The following is a 27,307-nucleotide window of genomic DNA, read 5'->3' as shown; positions in this document are numbered from 1 at the left end:
TCACTAAGGTAGCATCTAGGGTGTCATTGGCATTCATGAGCTCATAAGTAAGGGTGTCCACTTTTTATTCCTTATTTCTTAATGCCCCAAAATAGATCTCCGTAAGACTAAGAAGATAATCACGATCTAAAAGAAAACATAGACAATTTGCATTTCATTGTTTTCATGCCTTCCTTAATAACCTGCAAATGTAAGAACTCCTCTTTGAGTCCTTTTTGTCTTATCTCTAATTGTTCCCTCCAAAAAAAAATTCCAGATATCTCATATATGTTATCAAAATGTGATATAGCTGCAACAATTTTATTTTCAGTTACTTCCATTTGATGTCTCTAAAAGAAACAATCGTAAACTAAAGATGGAAATAGAAACTACCTAACAAACTAAAGACTAACTAAGATGACATTTAAAGAAACATTATCATATTCTAATAGCCTTGATGTCCATATATATAACTTAGTGCTAAGACAATTTCTAAAAGGAACACATCAAAATCAATCTGCCCTTGCAAAATATAATATGTCTATTTGCAACATTTTAATTCCCACTTGAGAGGGAAAAAGAAGACTCTCACCTAAAGGAACTCAAAGACATGGATTGAAGATACACGACCAATATTAGAGCCATAGGAACAAGTGCTTGTCCACCTTCCTAGGATGCTCCTTCAACATTCATGTGCTTGATGAATTATATTTTTGATGACGTATTAGACAAATGTGTCTTGTTATTCTTGGATGACATAATCATTCTTTTACAGAATGGGGAAGAACATGAGGAATGAGATTGGCATTTATAGAGGCTTAGAGAGAGCGGTTTGTGTAGAAAAATTAAGCAAAGATTCATTATCTTGGATATGTATTTTAAGAGGAAGGGGTCTTAGTTGATCCAGACAAATTCAGTTAATTGAGGAATACTAACACCCAGAATGTTGGTGAACTTCATAGTTTAATGGTACAAAAGGTTTGTGGAAGAGTTTACTCAAGTAGCTTATCATATAACTTCTTTGCTTAAGTTTCAGAATTTTTTATGGACGCCAAAGTGTGCAAGAGCATTTCAGAAGTTTAAAAGGACATTGACTATCACCTCTATCTTATAGGTGCTAAATTCAGAAAACGAGTTTACTGTTTGACAGATGCTTATTTGAAAGGCTTTGGAGTATGTAAATGTGCATCTTCCTTTGTAGAATTTCAAACAAAACCATCAAAACTTGACAAAGAAATCTAATTAGAAATGACAGATCATTGTGTCAACAATTTCCCCTGGTTCCACAAACATCTTTTTTGCCCTCCACTTCTTGCACAATGTTATTTACAGTGGTCAACATATTCTCATTTGCATCACTGCAAGCATCAGTCTCCCTTGTTGCATTGATTATTTCCAATATACTGCCATATTCATTGTCTTGCACATTATCTTCATTTACTGTATTGTGTGAGTTATTATTTGTGCATATTGCCCAAATACCCTCCATTTAGTACCTTCTATGGTTCCTCTATATGTATAATTTGAAAGACCTTCAACATTTTACTATCTACAGATCAATTTAGTAGAGTCCATATATCAGTGTCCACGCAATCAATGTAATTCATTGCAAGGAGAACTCAGAAACATACAGGACAAATTTACAAATTATTACTAAGCCCAACAAACAAGATAGGTTGATTTATATCAGATGTGTTTTCCCCAAAAGCAAAAGATAGTTTCATTTGCATAGAACCAAAAATAAAATTAGAGGAGATGATGATAAAACCTGCATATTTGTAGAGTTGAAACCTCCTAATCTGCCAAGCACATACCATGATCGAATAGTCTGCAAAAAAATTGTCAAATGATTAATAACTAAAAACAATGTTTGAAGTATTATGATCACTAACTACAAAAGGAAATATTATGATGACTTACACTCCCAATAAAATCAATTTCTTTATCTGATGGTACTCCGTGTAGCTCAATCCATATGTAGGAATCCGTGGGATTAAAGCTGCAAAGGATTTCCAAAAATATATCTAAATATAAAATAATCTTTTATATTAAAATGCACTTAGAAAGGAATTTCAAATTATTCAAAAATAAGTAATATTAGAAAACCATTTTGAGTTGAAAATTTGATAGAGAGGAATTGTCATGATAAGGCAAACCAACTTAGCTAGTCTAAAATTGACAAAGAATGAAATCCAATTTGACATAATAGAAAAGTTGTGTCATATTAAAATTGCCTGCTTCCATACTTGCATATATACAGAAACAAAGCCCTTGAGCTATGCAATTTTGAGCTTAGAGAAGTCCTTGCAGGTTCAATTTCTGCCTCCTACTAGGCCATGGATGTGCTTGGTTTGGTCTTATTTGCTCGCAATCACACATCCACAATGTATGGCCTAATTGTATTATAGTCTTAGCTGTATCACGTTTACTTATGACACGGGTGTTGACAAGCAGTATTAAGCTTGGCATGATTGACTTTTTAAAGTTTGATGGGGCATATGGTAATGTGCTTGCAAACACTTATGGTCACCTGATGACAACGATTGAATTCCTTGAAGGTAATGAAAATTGATTTGTATGATGAATAAAGTTGACTCTAACAACAATTTATGAATTGGCTAATTGTATTAGAGTTTAATATAAAATCGAATGTTTGTGGCTACACAAATTAAAGTTGATAAATGTAAAATCAAATTCAAATGTCAATATGGATTTGCCTTGAACCTACTTAAAATGGTGAATGGTAAATTACAAGGATTAATGTGTAACTGATAATCTTTGTAACATTGAATAATGTGATTTAATTGTATAAATCGTAGTTTAATTAATCCATGCTCTTGACATAAAATTAACCCTTTGTTGTACAAGCTCATACTAATAGTTAGTGAATACCATGCTAGCTGTTTGTAACCCCTAGCTCTATTCATTTGCATTTGCTCATATTTTCTTTTTATTTTTATTCCTTGCAGGTTTACCAAAAGGTTTTTAAAGGTATTTTATTTGGTCTATTTCTCACATCCTGAAATCGTCATTTGGTCTAGAATGAAAGGAAGAACCCAGCCACACAACAAAAATTACTTTATTGATAATGAAAATGTTCTAGTGTACACAATGCCTTTCGCTTGATGCAATATATATAACATAAAGAGAGACTCTTCACATTCCAACCAAAGGACTCTTCAATTTCCAAAACATCCTGAAATCATCATTTGGTCTAGAATGAAAGGAAGAACCCAGCCACACAACAAAAATTACTTTATTGATAATGAAAATGTTCTAGCGTACACAATGTCTTTCGCTTGATGCGAGATATATATATATATATATAACATAAAGAGAGACTCTTCACATTCCAACCAAAGGTCTCTTCAATTTCCAAAACATAACTCTTTATTTTCAAATACAACTCTTCATATTTCCATGCCTTGACACATGACGTATGACACGTCTTTATATTTAGTATGACAGGTTACAAAGACTTCTTGATAGATTGGCTTTATTTTGTGATCAGAGACAGCTGATGGTTAACTTGGGTAAGACTCGGATCATGGTATTTAATTGTTTAAAGACCTCTCATCTTCACTCCAGATTTCGGGCCCAAGAGATTGAGATTACTTCATCCTATTTGTATCTAGGTGTTATGTTTTGCGGACCGCATTTTAGCATGAGCCTACTATTCAGCCCAAAGTGAATAAGGGCATGGGTTCTCTTGCTTTGCTTGAGAAACAGTGCTTTAGACATCACTTTCAGGATACCTCGTCTAAGTTATCTCTCCTAGATTCTCTTGTTCGACCAACTGTTCTTTATGGTTCTATGGTTTGGGGTCCTTCTCTCCTTAGCTCCGATTGGGCCTCGATTGAGTGGGTCCAAACTTTGTTCTTGCGGCGCATTATCAAATATCATAGATCTACTCCTCATGGTATCATTCTTACTGAGTTCGAGGCTCATCCTTTAAGACTTGCGGCCATTTTTGACTTAGTTTGGTTTCTTCATCGCCTTCGTGGGTTTGCTGATATGGTTGGAGACCGTGATCGTTACTCCTATTTAGCTTATTGCTCTTCGGTTTCCATGGTGGCTGCTGAGTCTGGTGCTCGTGCGCGGTGTTGGTATGCACAAGTCTCTTCTTTGCTGAGTTCGATTGGGATTGATATTGATCATCTCCCCCCTTTTCAGTTTTCTTTGGATGCCCCTGCTCATCTTCTCCCTTCTCAGCAGGAGTTTAATGAGCATGTTCATCTTGATATTTATAGATGTTACATTACTGCTACCTGGGTTAACCCTCTTGGTGGTTTACGCCCACGGATGTCATTTTATGCGACACACTTTTTGGAGATCTCAGATGGGATTATCGCCCAACCTAGCTATCTTTCAAGGCGTTGGTCTCATGCCCTATGGATCTCCTTAGGTTCTTTCAGATTTGGTTTCCACCGTCTTCGGGCTCAGTTGGATCATCATATTGACATGGAGGAGCGAACTTGTTTGTTCTGTTCTTTAGGGGAGGTGGAGGATGAGGCTCACTTTCTTTTTCGAGCCCTATTTATTATGAGATCAGAGGGAGGTTCTTTTGTTTGTTCAGAGAGTGCTTCTCTCTCTATGATTTCTTCAGCTATTATAATCAGAGATGCCTTGCACTGTATCTGCGTGAGGCCACTATGCTCCGGGATAACATGATTCAGACTCTACTTCCACACCGACACTCATCTACTCAGCTCATTACTGCCTTTTTTACACCTTTATCCCCCTTGCGTGGTGTGAAAAGGCCCTCTAGCTCTATTCGGCCTAGTGATCTTTCTAGATGCGTCAAATCCCGTTCTGCTTATAGGCACCAGCGACACTCTTCTGGGACAAGTCGGAGATAGTGTAGTACCTCTATGCATCGACATGTGTATCATTTTGTGACTGATTTCTTCTCACCCAAAAAAGACTCTTAGTGCTTTTTGTTGCTTGTATTTGTTTGTTGTTGTTGCTTTTCTTTGGACACCTTTGTGTGCTCCTGCTGGCTTCAGCCCTACTTTGTTGTAATCTTTCTGTCCCATAGACCTCTTTTTGGTCTTTTGTTGGACATTAATATCATTATCTTATCTATCTTATCTTATCTTGAATTTTCTTATTCCAGCAGCCTTGTATTTCATTTTCCACAATGGGTAAAAAAGATGAATGTTATAAATATACCAAAGACTTTCCTGGAAGAACAAAATATCAAGCAAAATGTATGTTTTGTGAAGATATAAATTATGGTTGCATTTATAGATTCAAATACCACATTGCTGCCATACCTGGACGTGACATTACAATTTGCACTCAACAAACTGTTAAGGCAAAATGCACTTGTTTAGCGGCATTAGAAAAATATGAACAAGAGAAATTAAATAAGAAAAGGCAACTTGAAGGGTTAAGGGCTATTGGCTCGCATGCTACAATAGCTACCTTTGCATCCGCATCTGTAGGTTGTGTTGAAGAGGGTTCTATCAGGTCTCATTTTCATCCTAGAGCTCGTGCTAGTGTTCATGCTAGTTCTAGTGCTAGTCATTCTTATACTGAGATTGAGTTCAACCTATTGCAGCCTAGAGTGCGAAAGAACAAATTGGATAATTACTTTGAGTCCCGCACTACTCCTAGCTCACAACCCATGCTTGAGGGCATGGGTTTCAACAAGGAGGTTCATGATGTGTAATGGCCCTTACCAATAGGCCACTAATAACCACTAATACTGAACTAAGAAATTTCGTCAAACACTTGACATGCAAACTAATTACACTGCTGAAAGTAGAATGTTAAATAAAGGAAATTGATGTGCAACAAATCTACTCAAATAGCTGATGTAAAATAGTGCCAATATATTCATTCAATGATATCCAAATGCTTTTACATATGATATGCGATTTTCAACTCAAAGCATTACAACATGGCACATTACAAACAAACCCTTGCTGGTTGAATGCAACTGAGAATTTCTTGCAACTACAAACTGAAATGAAAGAACCTGGATTGGGCAAACACTAGAGACTGAATGCTGAAGACGAAATCATGAAAATACAACTCTAACCTGCCCTCAGATTTGCTGACCGTACAGCCTGCAGGTACAGCTGTACATGCACAAACAAGTACAGCACCTGACAAAAATAAATACCGGGTTGAAAGGTGCTGAAAATGGTATAGAAATAATCGCCAGGCTCCAAGGAAAATTCTCTCAAAAAAATGAAAATCAAACTCCCAGCTAACAGTGAGATATGAGCAAAAATGTATGTCCAGGCTGAAAATCGAGCCCTGCTGAAAATGTCTAAATACCAAATAAGCCCAACTTGAAGTAGCTGAATACCACTTCCAAAGTGCAACCCTTCAAAGGATATTTCACCTCCTCAATTATGCAAATCCTTAGGAGACTCTGTTCCTAATGATCGAATGACAATCTGCAGACCAAGATGGCACCACAAATGCTCAAAGGGAAAAGTAGTGTAAACTCAAGTCATCGGATGTCCAAATGAGAGGCCAAGCACTCTATTTATTCACTTTTCTAAGAAGCCACTAAGAACTTCTAGAAGTATCCATAAAATATTCTTATGAAATTCCTTGTAATGCACTTTTATATAAAAAGTAACTTTATAAAATAAAAAAGTGCAACTCAACTCAAAATTATAATATTTTGGCCCTTGCATAACACAAAATAAAAATATGATAAACCCCTTCTCTCCAAGAGCAAATAAGACCATCCAATCCCCAAATAATCATCAAAATGACTCTCTCACCAAAATCTTCTGCCTACAAGAGTCCATGATAGGCAAATTCACTGAGAAATAACATGTCACCAAAAAGGGGACATGACAGTCCGCCCCTCCTGAAATTGCTTGCCCTCAAGCAATCTCAAAGTTGGATGTTGCAAAATTTCTTCTCCCTCCCATGTGGCATCCTCCTCGGGTAAATCTCTCCACTTCACCAAGTACTCTCTGATAGTCCTCCTACGGAGCTCTCTCTCTGCTGTCAATGATGCACTCGGGAACGAGAACCAATTTCCCTTCATCATCCAATGGAGAAAGAACTGCTGAAGGCACAACATGCTGACCCAACGCCTTCTTCAGCCGTGACACATGGAAAACATTGTGCACCCTACTATCTGTTGGAAGCTCAAGCTCATAAGCCATCTCACCAATCCGCCTGATAATCCTAAAAGGGCCATAGTATCTAGGCTTAAGCTTCTCTGACCCCCTCTTCCTGAGAGTAGACTATCCGTAAGGCTGCAGCATGAGGTAAACCATGTCACCAACCTCAAAACTCCTCTTTGTCCTCTTCTGATCTGCATACTACTTGTGTTGATTCTGTGCTCTGGCAATATTATCTCTAAGAACATCAACAATGTCCTTGCTCTCCTGAAGCAAATCCCCATCTAACATCACTCATAAGCAAATCAACAAAGCTCGGTGCATTATAGCCATATAGTGCTCTGAAGGGAGTCATCTGAATAGGCATGTGATAGGTAGTATTATAGCAGTACTCACATAAATAAATCCATCTAACCCATGCTTTCTACTGACCAGTCACGTAGTTCCTCAAATATCCCTCCACCCACTTATTTACTATCTCTGTCTGCCCATCAGTCTGCGGGTGGTAACTGGTGCTAGGTGTGAGCTCAGTGCCACAAACGGAACACCTCCTGCCAAAAATGACTCAAGAACCTGCTGTCCCTATCACTCACTATGCTCCGGGGTATTCCATGTAGTCTGAAAATCTCCCTGAAAAAGACTTCAGCCACCTGCACTGTCGTGTAAGTAGTAGTGATGGGAAAGAAGTGTGCATACTTCATCAACCTGTCTACCACCACATAGATGCAATCTCGCCCTTGGGCCTTAGGCAAGTCCATAATGAAATCCATGGATATACACTCCCACTTCCTATCAGGAATGGGAAGTGGCTGTAGGAGCCCTGCTGGAAAGGTGTGCTCTTGTTTGTTCTGCTGACAAACTGGGCACTCTCTAACATACTGCAGCACATCTGCCTTGAGCCCCTTCCATGTGAACCGCTCTCGTACTTGCCTGTACGTTTTGAAGTATCCAGGATGTCCAGTTGTAGGTGAATCATGAAGTGCTCTCATAACAATACGCTTCACCTTTGATCCTGGGACTAAGAGTATCCTGTTTTGGTAGATGAATAAATCATCCACAAGTGTATACCTGGTATTGACAACTATCCCATCAATAATCTCGGATGCCCATGAATCTCTAGCATACTCAACAATGATCAAGTGCCTCCAATCCTCTGATATCTGAATCATAGCACTGAGATGTGGTCTACGTGACAATGCATCTACTACCACATTATGAGTCCCTTTCACATAGGAGATGTCAAAATCATAAGCCTGCAGTTTACTAACCCACTTTTGCTGCCTGTCATTGAGATCTCTCTGTCCAAGGAAATGTCTCAAACTATTGTGGTCAGTTTTAATGAAAAACTTACCACCCACCAGATACTGCCTAAATTTGGCCAATGCATGCATCATAGCCAACATCTCCTTGTTATATATACTAAATGATCTCTCTGGCCCATGGACCTTCCTGCTCTCAAATGCAATGGGGTGCTTGTCCTGCATCAAAATAGCACCAATACGCTCTCTAGGTGCATCACACTGAAGCTCAAATGGCTTCGAGAAGTCAGGCAATGCTAAAACAGGGCATGTAGTCATGATCTCCTTGAATCTCTCAAAGCAAGCTTATGCCTCAAGTGTCCAAACAAAGGCTCCCTTCTTCAGCAAATTTGTCATTGGAGCTACATGACATGAATACCCACTGACAAATCTGCGGTAGAGACCACACAACCTGAGAAACCCTCTCAACTGTGTCAGGTTCTCTGGAGTAGGCCAATCCACAATAGCACGGATCTTATCAAGATCCATCCTTACTCCCTCTGCACTAATGATGTGACCCAAATACAATAGCTCTGTCATGCCCAAATCACATTTGGACTCCTTGGCGTACAAAGATTCTGACTGCAAGATTCCCAAAACTGTCTCCAAGTGCTCTATGTGCTCCTGCTAAGTCCGACTGTAAATCAGAATATCATCAAAGAAGACTAACACATACTTCCTCAACTGGTGATTGAAGACCCTGTTCATGGTGGACTGAAAAGTAGCTGGCGCATTGGTTAGCCCAAATGGCATGACCACAAACTCAAAGTGCCCGCAATGACATCCGAAGGCAGTCTTCTCAATATCTTGCTTTCTAACTTTGATCTGATGATAGCCGAATCTCAAATCAATCTTCGTGAAGTAACATGCACCGTGAAGCTCCTCAATCAACTCATCAATCCATGGAATGGGGTACCTGTTCTTGATTGTCCTTTTGTTCAGCACCCTATAATCAATGCACATCCTCAATGTACCATCCTTTTTCTTCACCATCACAACCGAAGAAGGAAAAGGAGACTTGCTAGGCCTGATGTGACCCATCGCAAGAAGCTCCTTGATGGTTTTCTCGATCTCATCCTTGAGCCTCTTGGGATGCCTATATGGTGTAATCATCACAGGTTTAGCACCCTCCTCCAACTCAATGATGTGCTCAATACCTCTGTCTGGTGGTCTACCAGGTGGGATGTCACTGAAGACTCTGTCTTATGTTGTCCCTCCTGTGTAGGCATGAGAGTACATACGACTGCCCACTCAATGTCATCATGTTTGGCTATACTCTCCAGCCGTTTGAAGGAAATAATCCTGATGGCTCTCAAAATGTGTTGCTTCCCATCCACTCCATGTCCTTCAATCTAAAGGTGACCTCTCCCAATGAGCGCAACCACTCCATCCCAAGAACAATATCCAGATCACCCATGTTGATAACATGGTAGTCCGCCTTGAACTCATAGTTGTTCAAACGTAAGGGCAAATTTCTAACCATCCTATTACACTTAAGAGTGTAACCATCAGCAACCTGTACTCGTAGTCCCTCAAACTCCTCAATCATAATTCCACGACGTTTAACAAAACGTGCATCAATGAAATTGTGCGTAGCAACTGTATCCACCAAAGTAATAACTCTCTGCCCTGTTAGAACACCACGCAACCTAAAAGATCCTTCCTGCTAAATGCTAGACAAGCGTGCCTCTTGTAAGTGCAACTCGAGCTCCTCCTTAGTCTCTAGAGCTTCTGCTTCTGCCTTGAGCTCTGCATCACTATGATCAACCTCATGTCCAGAATTATCAAAATCTGAACCCTCATAGTAAGCCCACATAACCCTCTTGGCCTTCACCTTAGGCCTCATAGGACAATCATGATCTCTATCGTAGGGACCCTTTCAATAGAAACATAGCTTCTTCCTGCGCAAGTCATTCAGTGTCTCCATATCCAAAGGTGCAGTAGACTTACCCTTGGTGTCGCCTTTTTTGCCCTTGCTTTTATCAAACTTCTTATTGTCCTTCAATGAGGAAGTGCTCCTGGAGGTGAACCTGCTGGAGGGTGTTGTGAGCTCCATGCTCCGTGCCTTCCTCATGGCCTCCTGCAATGTAGGGGGATCGAATGTCTTGATCCACCCCTTTAGAGGTTCATACAACCCCTCTGTGAATAGTATAACCAACCTCCTCTCAGACACATCTTGCACCATCACTAATAATCTCTGAAACTCACTAATGTACACCTCCAAACTGTCTATCTATCTCAGTTGTGTAAGATCACGGAAGAAGACCTCCGGGTCTTCCTTATCAAAGCGCTCTACCAATCTATCCACAAAATCCTGATAGGATGTCACCTGATTATGCTGTAATGTAACCATACCATGTGACCACCAATCATGTGTTGCGCCCTCTAAATGCAAAATGGCAAACCTGATAGCATCCATCTCTGACATAGGCCTCAATGCTAGGAATGTATCTAACTTATGGATCCAGGCTTGTGCTGTCATTTGTCCACTACCGTTGAAAGATAGTAAGGTGAGCTTGCTAGCAACTCGTTGCAACTCACTATCCTGACCTCCTCTAGGCCTCTAGTTCTGCCTACTACTCCTCATGTGCTCTCTTCTCTAACTCAGGTAGCAATTAAAATTCAGCAACTCACGAAGATGAGGAGGTAGTGCCTACCATTCTGCATCTGCAGCTCGAAGATCATCCTGAAAGTCCTTTGGCATATCATCCTCTACTGCCTCCTGGGTTGCCTCTCTAAGGAATGTAGGACGTGTAGGCCTGTTTGCAATCCATGACCTGTGCCTAGGAGCACCCAGTGAACCTGCTACACTCCTATTATCCTACTCTGGTGTACCCCTACCCTATTCCTGATTCCTCGGCTGAACAACTCTCTTCATCATAATAGTCAATGCACGTATAGACTGAACTATCTCCTGCTGTCCAGTAGCCATTGCCCGGAAGAAGTTTCTAGCCTCATCATCATTAGTCCTGAGGACTCTAGGTGGACTCTGTGACTGTCTTTCACCCATAGTAAGTATATCTCTGAACGCCTGCTCACCCTCAAGTGCTGCTCTCCTGCGTGTATAATACTTGTGATACCCAAAAGTTGAATGATGCATAAAGATTCTTTACCCAACAGGATGGCAAGAACACCACTCTAATACCACTATAATGACCCTTACCAATAGGCCACTAATAACCACTAATACTGAATTGAGAAATTTCATCAAACACTTGACATGCAAACTAAATACACTGCTTTAAGTAGAATGCTAAATAAAGGAAATTGTTGTGCAACAAATCTACTCAAATAGCTGATGTAAAATAGAGCCAATATATTCATTCAATGATATCCAAATGCTTTCACATATGATATGCGATTTTCAACTCAAAACATTACAACATGGCACATTACAAACAAACCCTTGCTGGTTGAATGCAACTGAGAATTTCTTGCAACTACAAACTAAAATGAAAGAACCTGGATTGAGCAAACATTGGAGACTGAATGCTGAAGACGAAATGATGAAAATACAACTCCAACCTACCCTTAGATTTGCTGTCTGTACGGCCTGCAAGTACAGTCGTACATGTACGAACGGGTACGGCACCTGACAAAAATAAATACCGGGCTAAAAAGTGCCGAAAATGGTATAGAAATAATTGCCAGGTTCCAAGGAGAATTCTCTCAGAAAAATAAAAATCAAACTCCCAGCCAACAATGAGATATGAGCAAAAATGTATGTCTAGGCTGAAAATCGAGCCCTGTTGGAAATGTCTAAATACCAAATAAGCCCAACTTGAAGTAGCTGAATACCACTTCCAAAGTGCAACCCTTCAAAGGATATTTCACCTCCTCAATTATGCAAATCCTTAGGAGACTTTGTTCCTAATGATTGAATGACAATCTGCAAACCAAGATGGTGCCACAAATGCTCAAAGGGAAAAGTAGTGTAAACTCAAGTCATCGGATGTCCAAATGAGAGGCCAAGCACTCTATTTATTCACTTTTCTAAGAAGCCACTAAGAACTTCTAGACGTATCCTTAAAATATTCTTATGAAATTCCTTGTAATGCACTTTTATATAAAAAGTAACTTTATAAAATAAAAAAGTGCAACTCAACTCAAAATTATAATATTTTGGCCCCTGCATAACACAAAATAAAAATATGATAAACCCCTTCTCTCCAAGAGCAAATAAGACCATCCAATCCCCAAATAATCGTTAGAATGACTCTCTCACCAAAATCTTCTGCCTACGAGAGTCCATGATAGGCAAGTTCACTGAAAAATAACATGTCACTAAAAAGGGGACATGACATGATGCTACCAGAAAAGAAGTTTGCAAATTTTGGTACTTTTGCAACATTCCATTTATTGCAGCCAAATAATTGATTCTATTTTATTTGTTTTCTTTAAGGTTAAAGTACAATTTTAATTATATCTACTTGTTTAATGATTCATTGGTTAATCATAGATTCACTTTACAATTTCACATAATGATTTGTCATCTAAATTTTTAATCATAATTTATTTGTGACAGGGCTCCTTATTGGCAAAACATGATAGATGCGGTTGTTATTTGTGGTCTGAGGTTTAAAGCCCCAACGAAGGCTAAGTTGAGTGGATACATATTAGATGAAATGGTAGAGTATATGAAGGTTGAGCTTGAGGACCACCGAAAGGAGTGGACGGAAAAGGGTTGCACCATCATGACTGATGGTTGGACGGATAGGACGAATAGAACACTCCTCAATTTTCTTGTTTCCTGTGGAGATGTATGATCATTCTACTTTCCTACATGCATTGTTGTGAATCATGATTGAAGAATTTAAATTTTGATTTGTTGATTGCTAATTTGTTCATGATCCATGACAATTCATTGTTTTGTAGGATATAGCATGTTCCTTAAATCCATTGATGCTTCCGCTCATATACAAAACACCACATATTTATGTGAGGTTATTGAGGAAGTCATAGCAGAGGTGGGGGAACAAAATGTGGTGTAGGTGGTGACGAATAATGCAGCAAGTTATGTGGTTGCAAGTAAACTTTTAACTTTTTAAGTTTGAAAATAAATTTATTTGAATTTGGAACTTTTTCTACTTCTAAGTTTCCTAAATTGTTTAAATTTCTAATTAATTTAAAATTGTTGTAGGTAGACTTTTGATGGAAAGTCAGCCCACCATATTTTGGTCTCCTTATGCGGCACATTGCCTTGACCTCATATTGGAGGAAACTAGCAAGCTTGAGTGGGTCAAATCATGTGTGGAAGGGCCAAAAATATATGCAAGTTTATCTACAATCATGCATTCGTCCTTAGCACAATGAGGGACTACACAGGAGGCAAGGAGTTAGCTCGTCCAGGGATCACGAGATTTTTCTCGAATTTCATCACAATGTAGTCCTTGTTGACATCAAGGGCAGATTTGAGGAGCATGTTTGTTGGGCAAGAGAGGACTACATCTTCCTATGCTACGACAACTACAGGGGTAGATGTGGTGAATTGCACCTTTGATGAGGATGGTTTTTGGAAACCTGATAAAGGAATTGTTGAGGTAAATTTCTTACAATTTAACATTTAGTATTTAATATTTATTGTTTAGTTGTTTAATGATTTAGTTTTACTTTTAGTTTTATATTTAAGTTTTGACTCAAATGTTTTTTAACATTATATGCAAGTCACTGAGCCCCTCATATCTCTCCTACAAATTGTTGATGGAGAGAAGCCCTCTATGGGCTACATATATGAGGGCATGGATAGGGCCAAGGAGGCCATTAAAGCCCAGTATGCAGGAGGGCAAGAGAAGTATGCCCCTATTTGGGAGATCATTGATAGAAGATGGCAAAATCAACTCCACCAACCCATCCATACAGTAGCTTATTATCTCAATCCAGCATTATGTGTCCATCCTGACTTCGAGGCAGATGAAAAGGTTCTCATCAACCTATATACAGTGATCCAAAGGTTGAGTAGTGATGAGGATAGAGCAGCTGCAACCATTGAGCTAGACAAATTCAATAATAAAGTAGGGTCAATTTTCTCTAGCAAGTTGGTCATATATACTCGGCCAACAATACAACCAGGTAAAAATAATATAACCTTGAATCTTACGTTTATGGTTTATAAGTTGTCCATTTTAATTTTTGATCTTGTAATTTTAAAGTTGTAAATGAGACTAATTGTTTTTGTTTTCCCTTATTTCAGATAGATGGTGGCAAATGTTTCGGCTCACAACCCCAAAACTTCAGAAAATTGTCATCCGTATTCTGAGTCAGCCAAGCAGCGCTTCTAGATGTGAGCACAGTTGGTCCATGTTTGAGCATATCCACTCGAAAAGGAGAAATAGGTTGTTTTGTAATGTCCACATTTTTTGGCAACATCAGAGTTCCAGAGATTGGCTTATTATTGTGATCCTCGTAGGCTAATAATTGTGGGTAGAGGGTCCTTTGATGCAATGGCTTGGATTGGGAGGGTCTTATCTTCTCCACAATTCAATGAGCTTCAGTTTGGTCTTCGTTTGGCTTAATTCGGACATCATTTTCTCTGCTTACTATTTTTAGTAAGTGCTGAATCATCGAGATGGAGCTCTGCTATTTTTTAGAAATGAGGTATGGTCGTATGCGGCATGGTCATGTCAGCCCCTAGTTCAGACAATGTGTGAAGATGATGAGTAATAATAGATATATTAATATTTATTTGGCCAAAATAAATATTAAGTTTTGAGCTTATATTATTAAGTTATAATATAGTTAAGTATATTATAACTTAACCCACTTAAAAAAAATTTAAAGTGGAACTATATCTTTTATTCCACATTGGGGAGAAAAGTGAGTTCCCACAAGGAAAGAATAAAAGGGCATGAGAGGTTCTTTTCTTATCATCCAATTATTGTCATTTATATTTGATGAGTTGTGTGGAGCCAACGATTTCAACATTTGCCACTAGAGAACGGAGTTCTTTTTTGTGCCTCCATTTGAGCTGGTGAAATACCCAGTGAATTTGGTATTGGTAGGACATCATACAAGTGTTCTATTCGAGCATATTGGTGAAAGATCCTTGAAGGGGCTGTAATTGTTGGAGAAGACAAATCAGTCTTTTCATTGTGTCAAATTTGTGGCCTAGGGAAAGATTCGTGGAGTAAGATTGAAGGAATAAGTTGAATATTGCTACAGTAACTTGCTACAATATCGTTGTTACAGTAACGCTACTACAGTAATGCTGATACAGTATCATTGCTATAGTAACACCATTACAGTAATGCTACTACAATATCGTTGCTACCAGCTAGTCCTATCCGCAGTGTTGATGATGGACTTATTTTACAGGGACGTGTATGTGTCGGTGCCGTGGGTGGACAACAGCACTGAGCTTCAGCAAGTTGAGTCTCCCAGAGTAGTCGCTATAGTTAGTTCAGAGGTAATTGATGATGTCGTTGTCACTGACTATTCAGACTCTCCTAAGGAGGGAGTTCTTATTGGAGACTTATATGTCAACTATCGTAGTGTTGCTCCAGTGCAAGAGGCAATTGCTTCCTTAGGTGGGACTGAGTGTCAAGTGTCAATAGTTGAGGCTTTATTGGGAGATGCGGATGCAAATAGTATGGACACATATGATGATCCATTTGATGATGCTATGAGCTGCATTGGGTATGATACCCCTTGTTAGATATTGGGTGATGACTCCGAGGAGGTTTTGGATGAGTCCCAGGATCGATGTTTATAGGATCTTACTATTGAGGTGGAAGCCGAGACATACAAGGAGATTGATATTGTGAGGGCTTCCATTTCTTCAAATGGCGGGCTAGTTGAGGTACGTAGTAGTTGTATCTCGGATGCACAGTTGTGTGAGGACGATAGCACACGTATGAGCAATCTTATGGTGGGCAGTTTTCATTCAGTTTCCTATCACAGTGCAGTTAGTGAGACAAAGAGCTTGCATAGGCGTCAAGAGTTATAGAGGCATCATGTGACTTGTTAACTGAAAGTGAGTGATCGTGACATTTCTTCAGCTCTTAAGCATTATGATGCTATCTGTTAGATGCTAGCTACATCTGGTCGGGGTGCTCCTGTGTCAGATGAGCACGGTGATATTAGTCTTTCCCTAGTAGAAGTTCATGCGCTTCGAGAGGTTGTCAGGATCTTGAAACACAGTTACTCTTAGTTAGTTGTTGAGAGGATTACCTTCTAGAGCGAGGTAGCACCTGTTATGAGACGTTGTTAGGGAAAGAAGAGGAGGTGATTGAGCTCACCCAAGAGCTCAAGGTGACTGTGGACTCTCCTAAGTATACTCAGTTGGCTCTCCAGGAGTCACAGTCGCAGTTGGATGAGGTTACCGTGGGGTTAGAGCGAGTACAATTGACACTAGCCCCAAACCCTATTCAATTACATATTACAGTTGGTGGTGAGTTTGCTTCCATGGTTGGGGATGAGGGACATGATGATGTCGCAGACACATCCATCCAGGATATGGGTGTAGTAGCTATCGAAGAGGTAAGAGTATCAATGGAGTCGAGCTCTCATGTTGATTTGCTTCCTTCTGCTCAAAGCGAATCTATTTCTTCATCTCATACAGCTGATAGCATGGGACAAATGAGAGTACCACATTTTCAGAGGGATCAATCGTGGGTCACAAGAGAGCAGGTTGATGCTTCCACATATAATTTCTACTGCATAGAGTCCTTCATTGAGTACCTATTGGAGAGTTCAAATGTTCGAGAGGATTCATACAAAGTATCTGAGGGTACTCTCATATGAGACTCTCATGATATTCAGAGGTTGGTGGGAAAGATTGTAAAGACATCGTGTACTATGCTTTCCCACAAGGATTTTGTGGTTGGATTTGTTGAGAGGATTGACCAAGATTCAGAGATTGGAACCGTCTCTTGATTCCCAGTTTGATACTGATGAGCCCTTGACAACGATTGGGAGTTATCAACATTACACTGTGAGGAGCATTCATCACTTTTCTTTTGACCCACAAGTAGAGGATTTGGTTTCACGTCAATGTGGGTTGCCTCTGGTTTCATACCATCCATTATGGGATGGGTTAGCACCGTCTTTTACAGATGGGATTGACAGCTGTGAGTTAGACCCCTTGTAGTATCTACACACCCACGACCATTTGGCAGAGGTTGGAGTTGGTGGTAATGTTTTAGGTACCTATAGTTGTTACCATCTCCACAGTATAGTTGGGTTTGAGTGTCAGTTTGATGAGGACTCAGCTGTAGACAGAGTTGCTATTTCAGTTGGGTTGAGTTTTGATGAGTTGTTGCCTTCATTCGTGCCTAGGGTCAATTTTCAAATGATTCTGATAGTGATGTTCATTATTTGGGTGTTGGTGCTACAAAAGTTGCTTGTCCACTGCAGGGATAGTATGCAATTCCACCTTTGGGATCCAGGTGGACTATGACATTCATTTTGTTTATAGGATTGCCTGGGGACGAGCAATCTTAATGAGGGAGGACTGTAATGGCTCCATTTTTTGGCAGCATCAGAGTTTCGGAGATTAGCTTATTATTGCGATCCTCGTAGACTAATTATTGTGGGTAGAGGGTCGTTTGAGGCAATGGCTTGGCTTGGGAGGGTCTTATCTTCTCCACAATTAAGTGAGTTTCAATTTGGTCTTCGTTTGGCTTAATTCGGACATCACTTGCTCTACTTACTATTTTTAGTAAGTGTTAAATCATCGAGATGGACCTCTGCTACTTTTTAGAAATGAGGTATGGTCGTATGCAACTTGGTCATGTCAGCCCCTAGTTTAGACAACGTGTGAAGATGATGAGTAATAATGGAGATATTAATATTTATTTGGCCAGAATAAATATTAACTTTTGAGCTTATATTATTAAGTTATAATATAATTAATTATATTATAACTTAAGTCACTTAAAAAAAAATTAAAAAGTGGAACTATATCTTTTATCCCACATTGGGGAGAAAAGTGAGTTCCCACAAGGAAAGAATAAAAGGGCGTGAGAGGTTCTTTTCTTATCATCCGATTATTGTCATTTATATTTGATGAGTTGTATGGAGCCAAGGGTTTCAACATTTGCCACTAGAGAATGGAGTTCTTTTGTGTGCCTCCATTTGAGCTGGTGAAATACCCAATGAATTTGGTATTGGAAGGACATCATACAGGTATTCTATTCGAGCATATTGGAGAAGGATCCTTCAAGGGGCTACAATTGTTGGAGAAGATAAATCAGTCTTTTCATAGTGTCAAATTTGAGGCCTAGGGCCAGATTCGTGGAGTAAGATTGAAGGAATAAGTTGGATATTGCTACAGTAACGTCACTACAGTAACACTGCTACAGTAACGTCCCTACAGTACTGCTGCTATAGTAATGTCGCTATAGTAACGCTGCTGCTACAGTAACGTTGCTACAGTAGCGCTGCTATAGTGTTGTCGCTACAGTGATTCTCTATAGTGGTGTTGCTGCTACAGGAACTCGCTACAGTAAAAATCTCAATTTCCTTGAGCAATTTTCCAGGTTCCTATCTATTTCATTTGTATTGTATGGAGGATAGATTTGAATATTTTAGGGCATGTGTAAGAATTTAGAAATCATTTGTAATTTGATTTATATCAGATTTTTACATCAAAATTTGTTGCCCTGATGTCTTATTGACGTAGATGCATATTTTCTCATTTGTAACCAATATTTATATGTTCCAAAAAAACACAAAAACATTTGATGTTGGTTATTTGGTGTTTTGCAAGCGTATCAATTAAAGTTTTGCATTTATATATATCCCTTGCTTGCAAAGTGTTTGACGAAATGTCAAACAACTAAATTGGAGAAGAGCTTGGTGTTTATTGAAGTTATAACCAGTTGGGGTTATTACATGTTTGTGCAGAGGTTGAATGATCTTGTCTTTGTTCATTACAACCTCCATCTTGGGATCAAACAGATTTTGGGTGCTGACTCTGCTGCGATCATTCTGGAGAAGATTGATCTAGAATCAGAGTGGCTCATTGAGGCTGTGGATCCAATCTTCATTGAGGCAAACCATGAGTGGGTTGACCAGGTAGATAGAGAGGTTGAGGTTGTGGCTGTGGCCATGGCCATCGTAAAGGACAAAGCTAGAGCACGTTCAGGCACTGGAAGACGCACATGCGCACGCACAGACACAGACCCTAGTGATGTTGTTCATGAGTTCATCTTACATGTGGGGGCTATGGCTCAGTAGTCCTCTTGAACCTACCTTAGACACCTTTGTAGAAGGCAGATAGGATACTCAGAGGCTAAGGCTGCGGTCGAGCTTGAGGATGATGATGAGGATGATGACGAGGTATGAGCTAGAGCCTTGTTTTTTCATTTTGTTTACAGATAGATAGACATACGTTTCATGGATCTTCATCTTACATAGATTTATTATTTGATGTCTCATGGATCTTCATCTCACATACATTCTATGATTTGACTCATTATGATCCTATGATTTCTATTTACCTCAGCTACAATTTACATTTTACATGTAATGTAGTTACGTATGTGATGGATTTATCAATTATGTTCCATGTTTATGTATGTTAGCTTCTATTTGATAATGCTATTGTGTTTAAGTTATATATTCAATAAAGGGGGCATGAAATAAGTATTAGATTGTTAAAATTTCTAAATTTCAAGGGTTTATTAAATTTTCCGATTAGTAGCCGATTCGATTCCAATTCATGGCTGATTCACGATTTGATTCGGGCTTGCCAATTCCAATCCAATTCCGATTCTCATTACTTTGATCATAACAGCAACCTGACGAAAGAGGGATCTAGACAACATAATATGCATAACATAAATATCAATAAGTGAAATAGCATACGGACAAAAAATCTAGAGGCATTTTGATATCAACAGTCTTCACATATCAACTATGATAGTCGAATCTGAAAACAAGAACATGACTCAGGCCATCCAATGTTTTCCGTGCAGGCGAGGAATTCATAAGAATCACAATCTTTAGCTGAGAATAAAATGCAGAAAATTCTTCACCAAGGATAAGAAAAAGAATGCATAAGATACAAAAATAACTTTCTTAAATGTTGTTCTCAAACTAAGCTCTGATACCATGTTGGATTTAGCCCAGAAATCAATGATAAACAGCAACAATGAAAAGTCAAAATAGATACAAGGGACACACAGAGATACCGTGGGAAAACCCTTCTATAATGAAGGGAAAAACCCAGCCACACAAAAAAAAATTACTTTATTATAATGAAAGTGTTCCACTGTACACAATGCCTTTCACTTGATGTGATATATAAATAACATAAAGAGAAACTATTCACATTCCACCTGAAGGTCTCTTCAATTTCCAAAACATTACTCTTTATTTTCAAATACAACTCTTTGTATTTCCATGCCTTAATGCATGATCTATGTAATGTCCCTTCGTTGGCTACCCAAGAAATTTAGGATGATTATCAATTTTTTATTACTTATTTTACCAAATGATCCAAATTAAACTCGGCCAAGATGTTATTTCATATATATATATAGGTATAGGTATAGCATTTGTTGTAAATAGGTAGGAATGTTTCACATTTAATAATTTAAAGTGCCATGATGTTATCATTTCATTGATTTAATACCCTTGTGCAATTACTATGTATTAGTAATTGAATCTTTATGTTTGTAGATATTACTTTAATCAAGTTGAATAATTTTTGCACTACTACGATGGATGGTAGATTGGATTTGTAATTTTCTTTCTATTAAACAAGATGCGATTCTCTAAAGAAAAGAGTATTGGATAAGATATAAACTGGAAATCCCCCTTATCGACTTTGCATCTTATTTTGTTAATGTTGATGTCTTCCCTTACTTTCGAAAGAGACTTATTATTCCTTTGTCTGAACCGTGACTGAAATGACTTGGGCGGTCTTCTAATATGCTGTGTAATTCTTACTTCCTCCACCTCAGAATCCGGATATCTTGTTTTAAGTATTCCACTTATAAATAGTTGCTGCAATTTGTGACTGGCACCGTTCACCCTACTATCCAATGTCTGCGATCCTTACTTCTCTCCTTTTCTCAATCAACAATGGACCTTTGTCTTTGACAGCACAATTCTGAGATTAATTTGTTTCAACCCAGCAATTTCAATCTATAATGCATGATGTCCGAGGAGGTGCCTGCTCGTTGAGAAATTAGATAAAAGAGAATTGTGATGTATTTTGCTCTGTGACATTTTCTATCTGCCTGTCCTTCCCCCCCCAACCCTTGATTCGATTCTCTCCTTTGTATCTTGTTTGACAACTGCCCATGGGAGATGCCTCTCTTGAGGTCGCACCTCTAAGCTGCTCGCTGCTCTCCATAACCAAATCGTTGTCTGACCTTGTAATATTCAATTAGTATAATTGTCATATGTCAATGCAAGGGCTATGTTTGTTGTATGTAATTTTCTGGTAATAATTGTGACCCCAACATGTTGCAATTATGATATGCATAATGTGATGTTAGTGTAGAGATGTCAATGCATTGTCTTCCAAGCGAAATTATGTAGATCCTTTTAATAATATTGTTTTAGTTTATTTGATTCTTAGTATTTTGTTATTCATGTATGTAGCACATATTATGAATCTATTAATTATTATTATTATTAATAGATTCATTTGAATTGATATTTGAATTATTATATTATTATATTTTCCTAATTAATATTTCATACCTAATTTGTACTTATATTATATTTTTATCCATTTAATATTATATTTGTTTATTTATTTATTGAATCTGATATCTGAGATAGGGGACATTACAGCATGCCCTTCCCAAATTTGCTTGTCCTCAAGCAATGGCAAACCCTTTATTGTAACTTTTGAAATCCACTCCAACGATCCTGAAAAAGGCCATTTTAACTTTAGGTTAGAAATGCAATAAATTTATTAACCTTGAAGATCGTAATATTAGAAGTACTAAGAATATTTCAAAGATAGAACTTATCTGTATGTACTGTAATATTGTCATTTATGTTGCTATGTCTTGCCTTGTTCCACGATGAGTCTTAATGAGTAAACCTTGCAATTTCTCGGTGAGACTATCTCTCCCACGGTCTTACAAGTATCCCTCAAATATGCATTTGTAATCTTAGGGGAGACTTTATCATCACTAGGTCTCTATGGATATCTCTTTAGGATGCATCCATCTCTATAATCCTTAGGAAAGACTTTGTCTTGTCGTAAGGCCTCTATGAGTATCCCTTTAGGATGTGCTCATCTTCTTTATTTAATCCTTAGGTGAGACTTTATCTCATTCTAAGGCCTCTATGGTTATCCCTTTAGGATTATCCATCGCTATTATCCTTGGGATAGACTTTATCTCATCCCAAGTCACTATGGATATCCCTTTAGGAGCATCCCTCTCTATTTAATCCATAGAAGAGACTTTATCTCATCCTAAGGCCTCAAGAAGTGCATGATCTTTCTATAGTTTCATTCAATGAGTTTTGAGTAAATTTTGAGTATAAATATAACTTAACATTCGTATTCGTATACTTATTACAAATTCTCATAACCAATAACTTGTTAATCCAAAAGAAATAGGTATGAATACTAACTGAAATTAAATAATTTCTTATCCTATTTTATTTTCCCTTCTCTAATATTGATTACTAATTCCATTCAAATTTATGCACCAAGTGGAATTTCTTCAAGATACCATTGCTTCTCTCCTTCATTTTGTACTTGGATACTATTCAGATCTCTTGGATCATGTCTTGCTTTCTTATGTGACTCTTTTGTTTCTCTCTCAGATGTTGCATCTATTCTATTAATTTGATTCCTTTTGCTACACTTGTGACCTGATGCCCATGGTTCTCTACACCTAATGCATAAGCCTTTCTTCATTACGTCCTCTTTTTGTTTGAAAGCATCCTTTCCTTGACACTGATGCCCAACATTCCATTGTCCTTTGCAAAAATAACATTCTTTTTCTAATGGCTTCTTCCAAGTTTTGTGGTTCATGCGGTTTAATAGAGTGTCTGGTGGAGTCTTTAAATCCTTCTGTAAATATATGAGTGAGTCTCTTTTGGGAAAGGTCTAGAACCATAACTGATAACTCCTGGAATTTGTGAGCATAGTGTTCCACTGTTCCATCATGGGATTTAGAATAAAAAATGTGTTTAATTTTTCTAACCATTGGAGTGGTGTAGTCTTTTCTAAACCATCAAAATGTGGAAGCTTTATTTTGTTAATTTTATGTTTGAGTTCTTCATTTACAGTCCTTCTAGACATCTCCCTTCATTTATCATCACAAAATTCTCTGAATGATATTACTTCTCTAATGTTAGGTTCTAGAGCAGCATATGCCCTCGCAATATCTTCCGTACCAGTTAGGGGTTGCTCAACCCCTTCCTCCTCTCCTAGATTTACTCTTCTAGGTAGGAATGTGGGTTGGGGTAGGCTAGAGCTTGAAGTTACATTATTATTTTCATAATGGACTGAATTAGTTTCTCTCCCTATGTTAGGTTGACTTCTCAAATTATTGATCGAATTTCCCATGTTCTGTAATACTTGCAGGAGGGCCTGATTTCTCTTCTCCATTTGATTCAATATAGTTTCGTTGGTTTGGTGGGTTTGCTCCATATATGTTCTCACTTCATTTGCTAGGTCATTAATTGTAGTTTTATTTGTCCTTCTCTCATAAGTTTCCATAAGCCTTCACTCACAAGATGGCATGATTATGCTCTGATACCACTGTATCGTCCTTTCGTTGGCTACCCGAGAAATTTAAGACAATTACCAATTTTTGATTACTTATTTTTCCAAATGATCCAAATTAAACTCGACCAAGATGTTATTTCATATATATAGGTATAGCATTTGTTGTAAATAGGTAGGAATGTTTCATATTTAATAATTTGAAGTGCCATGATGTTATTGTTTCATTGATTTAATACCCTTGTGCAATTATTAAGTATTAGTAATTGGATCTTTATGTTTGTAGATATTACTTTAATCAATTTGAATAATCTTTGCACTACTATGATGGATGGTGGACTGGATTTGTAATTTTCTTTGTATTACACAAGATGCGATTCTCTAAAGAAAAGAGTATTGGATAAGATATAAACTAGAAATCCCCTTATTGACTTTTCATCTTATTTTGTTAATGTTGACATCTTTCCTTACTTTCAAAAGAGACGTATTATTCCTTTGTCTAACCTATGACTGAAATGACTTGAGCGGTCTTCTAATGTGTAGTGTAATTCTTACTTCCTCCACCTCAGAATGCGGATATCTTGTTTTAGGTATTCCGCTTATAAATAGTTGCCGCAGTTTGTGATTAGCATCATTCAACCTCCTATCCAATGTCTGCGATCCTTACTTCTCTCCTTTTCTCAATCAACAATGGACCTTTGTCTTTGACAGCACAATTCTGAGATTAATTTGTTTCAACCCAGCGATTTCAATATATAATGCCTGGTGTCCAAGGAGTTGCCTGCTAGTTGAGAAATTAGATATAAGAGAATTGTGATGTCTTTTGCTCTGTGACGTTTTCTGTCTGCCTGTCCTTCTTCTCCCACACCCCCCCCCCCCCCCCCCCTCTCTAATTCGATTCTTTCCTTTGTATATTGTTTGACAACTGCCCATGGGAGACGCCTCTCTTGAGGTTGCACCTCTAATCTGCTCATGGCTCTTCATAACCAAATCGTTGTCTAACCTTGTAATATTCAATTAGTATAATTGTTGTATGTCAATGCAGGCGCTATGTTTGTTGTATGTAATTTTCCGGTAATAATTGCTACCCCAACATGTTGTAACTATGATATGCATAATGTGATGTTAGTGTAGAGATGTCAATACGTTGTCTTCCAAGGGAAATTATGTGGATCCTTTTAATAATATTGTTTTAGTTTATTTGATTCTTAGTATTTTGTTATTCATGTATGTAGCACATATTATGAATCTATTAATTATTATTATTTTATTATTATTAATAATAGATTCATCTGAATTGATATTTGAATTATTATATTATTATTTTTTCCTAATTAATATTTCATACCTAATTTGTACTAATATTATATTTTTATCCTTTTAAATTATATTTGTTTATTTATTTATTGAATCTGATATCTGAGATAGGGGACATTACAATCTATGGCACATGTCTTTATCTTTAATATTACAATTTATCATAAATGTCCTTTTCAGCTGAAAGTGAACATAATGGTGTTAACACCCAGAGATAAAGATCTCTATCACAGCTATGAACTCCAACAAGACTGACTAGCTGAAGATTAGTAAATTATGTCATGAGAGTTAGTTGTGTAAATTTTCAGTTATTTGCAGGAAGTCGCAGGGAGTACATTATAACATATTGCTCCAACCCAAAATCCCCACTTCGCTTCAAATGAAATTCTAGATCTGCAACTTGGTATTATAAAACTTATGCATTAGAGATCAACTAAATCATAATCAGAAAGAAGAGAAAATATAGACTTGGTTATCAATAGACATAATGCTCCTTTTCAGTAACATACATGTTGCTTATGTATATTGGTATGATTGTTTGTTTAATGTTGCTTATGTATATGGTATGGTTATATATTTTTGTCAGAGAATGATTCTGAGTTTGTAAGGGCCTGTATATGGATGATAATTCTCTTGTTAGAAGAAGCCTTTGGCTTGTTGTGATGTAATTTCTATTATTCAACATTATGAAAAACATTGCTATCAGACAATATAAGGTTGATAATGAAAAAAAAGTGATTAAGACTATTAGTTTCGGTATTGTTGTTAAGAATAAGACTTTGTATGATGATTTAATCCTATTATTTTTGCAGGACCTGCATAAGGGTTGGGAATCCTTCTCTTCCCAAATAGTTAGAATGTATGTCTTGATTTGTTGAGATTCTTAGAATGGATGCAAAACTCATAACTGGACAATAAACTACTTATGAATTGTGTACCTAAAACCAATCAACCTTAACATTTTACAATGTCATGTGTGCAGTGATAATGATAAGATTCTAACTGGACTATACGTTTGTAATTCGTAAGGTAAGAAATGCTGTTAATGAAGTTACGATTGAAGTTGTTGTAGACAGAAAGATGATAATGGAAAGGTGAAGGGATAAAGGGCATTCATATCTTCAAAAATATGACTGACACTTCAATACTAACTTGTTGAAGTGAAGTAAGCAAGGCTAAGTACAGGAATACAAACTAGTGATTGAATGTTCGTAATTAGTGGATTTAATTTTTTTAAATGCGCCTACAAGTGGGTATAAGTGGAAACTTTATTTTATGATAATCAAAAAAATATCTTGGCTATCATATGATCAACTAAGTTGCACAATCTTTCAACAATGCTTAGGTCATATTACATACAATGATATCAATGTTTGTATAGTTTCACAAGTTGTAACTCCTTCAACAATTTCAGAATCTTTTTGGGCCCTTGCTTGTGTGTGCCTTCTCCTAGGCCACTGCAAGCCTATTTGGACCTTACCTTATCCTGCTGTCATCAAATTCTCAAATTAGGACCTGATTTTGCATCACAAATGCCAAAACTATGACTCCCTTGCTGAGGCCCTATTCAGGTGAGACTCTGTTCAACTTTGAACAGTGACTGGACAAGCAAAAAAAGTTACTACCATGGACCTTTTTAAGTGCCATAATCTGCACACATACCGTGCCAAAATTCCCTCAAATTTTAGCCATTGTTAGTGTAGACCTTCCCATTTTCAAATCTATTCTCATTCTTCGTACTTGAATGTTGGAAGCCTAAATGTGGAAATACCTTAAGAACTCTATATAAGGAAATCATTAATCATTCAAAAAATCTATTTCAAGCATCCCTAATTCCTTCAAGAGAAAGTCTGGAGTACAAGGAGCATCAAAACTACAACTTTTTTTCAAGTCTGCTTCATGATGGAATTTGTTATAATTTGTCATGTTATTGCATCAAAACTTGAAGGACATGTCTAAAGAGCATTGCACTA

General features: G+C 37.7%; 1 protein-coding gene across 1 annotated transcript in view; it reads right to left on the bottom strand.

Moving 5' to 3' along the window:
- Positions 1–27,307, bottom strand: part of LOC149547017 (uncharacterized) — a 199,928-nt gene that overhangs the window by 120,296 nt on the left and 52,325 nt on the right. The window contains exons 4-5 of the mRNA XM_089791469.1: positions 1,900–1,978; positions 1,748–1,807 (exon numbers count right to left, since the gene is read on the bottom strand). Coding sequence (XP_089647595.1) covers positions 1,748–1,807; positions 1,900–1,978 — 139 coding nt within the window. The remainder of the gene's footprint in view (positions 1–1,747; positions 1,808–1,899; positions 1,979–27,307) is intronic.

The sequence above is a fragment of the Cupressus sempervirens genome, chromosome 7 (genome assembly GCF_028749045.1).
Source record: "Cupressus sempervirens isolate cs-2001-9-10 chromosome 7, ASM2874904v1, whole genome shotgun sequence".
NCBI classification, from domain to species: Eukaryota; Viridiplantae; Streptophyta; class Pinopsida; order Cupressales; family Cupressaceae; genus Cupressus; species Cupressus sempervirens.
The sequence above is the reverse complement of the archived record's forward strand: the minus strand, read 5'-3'. Positions and strand labels throughout refer to the sequence as shown.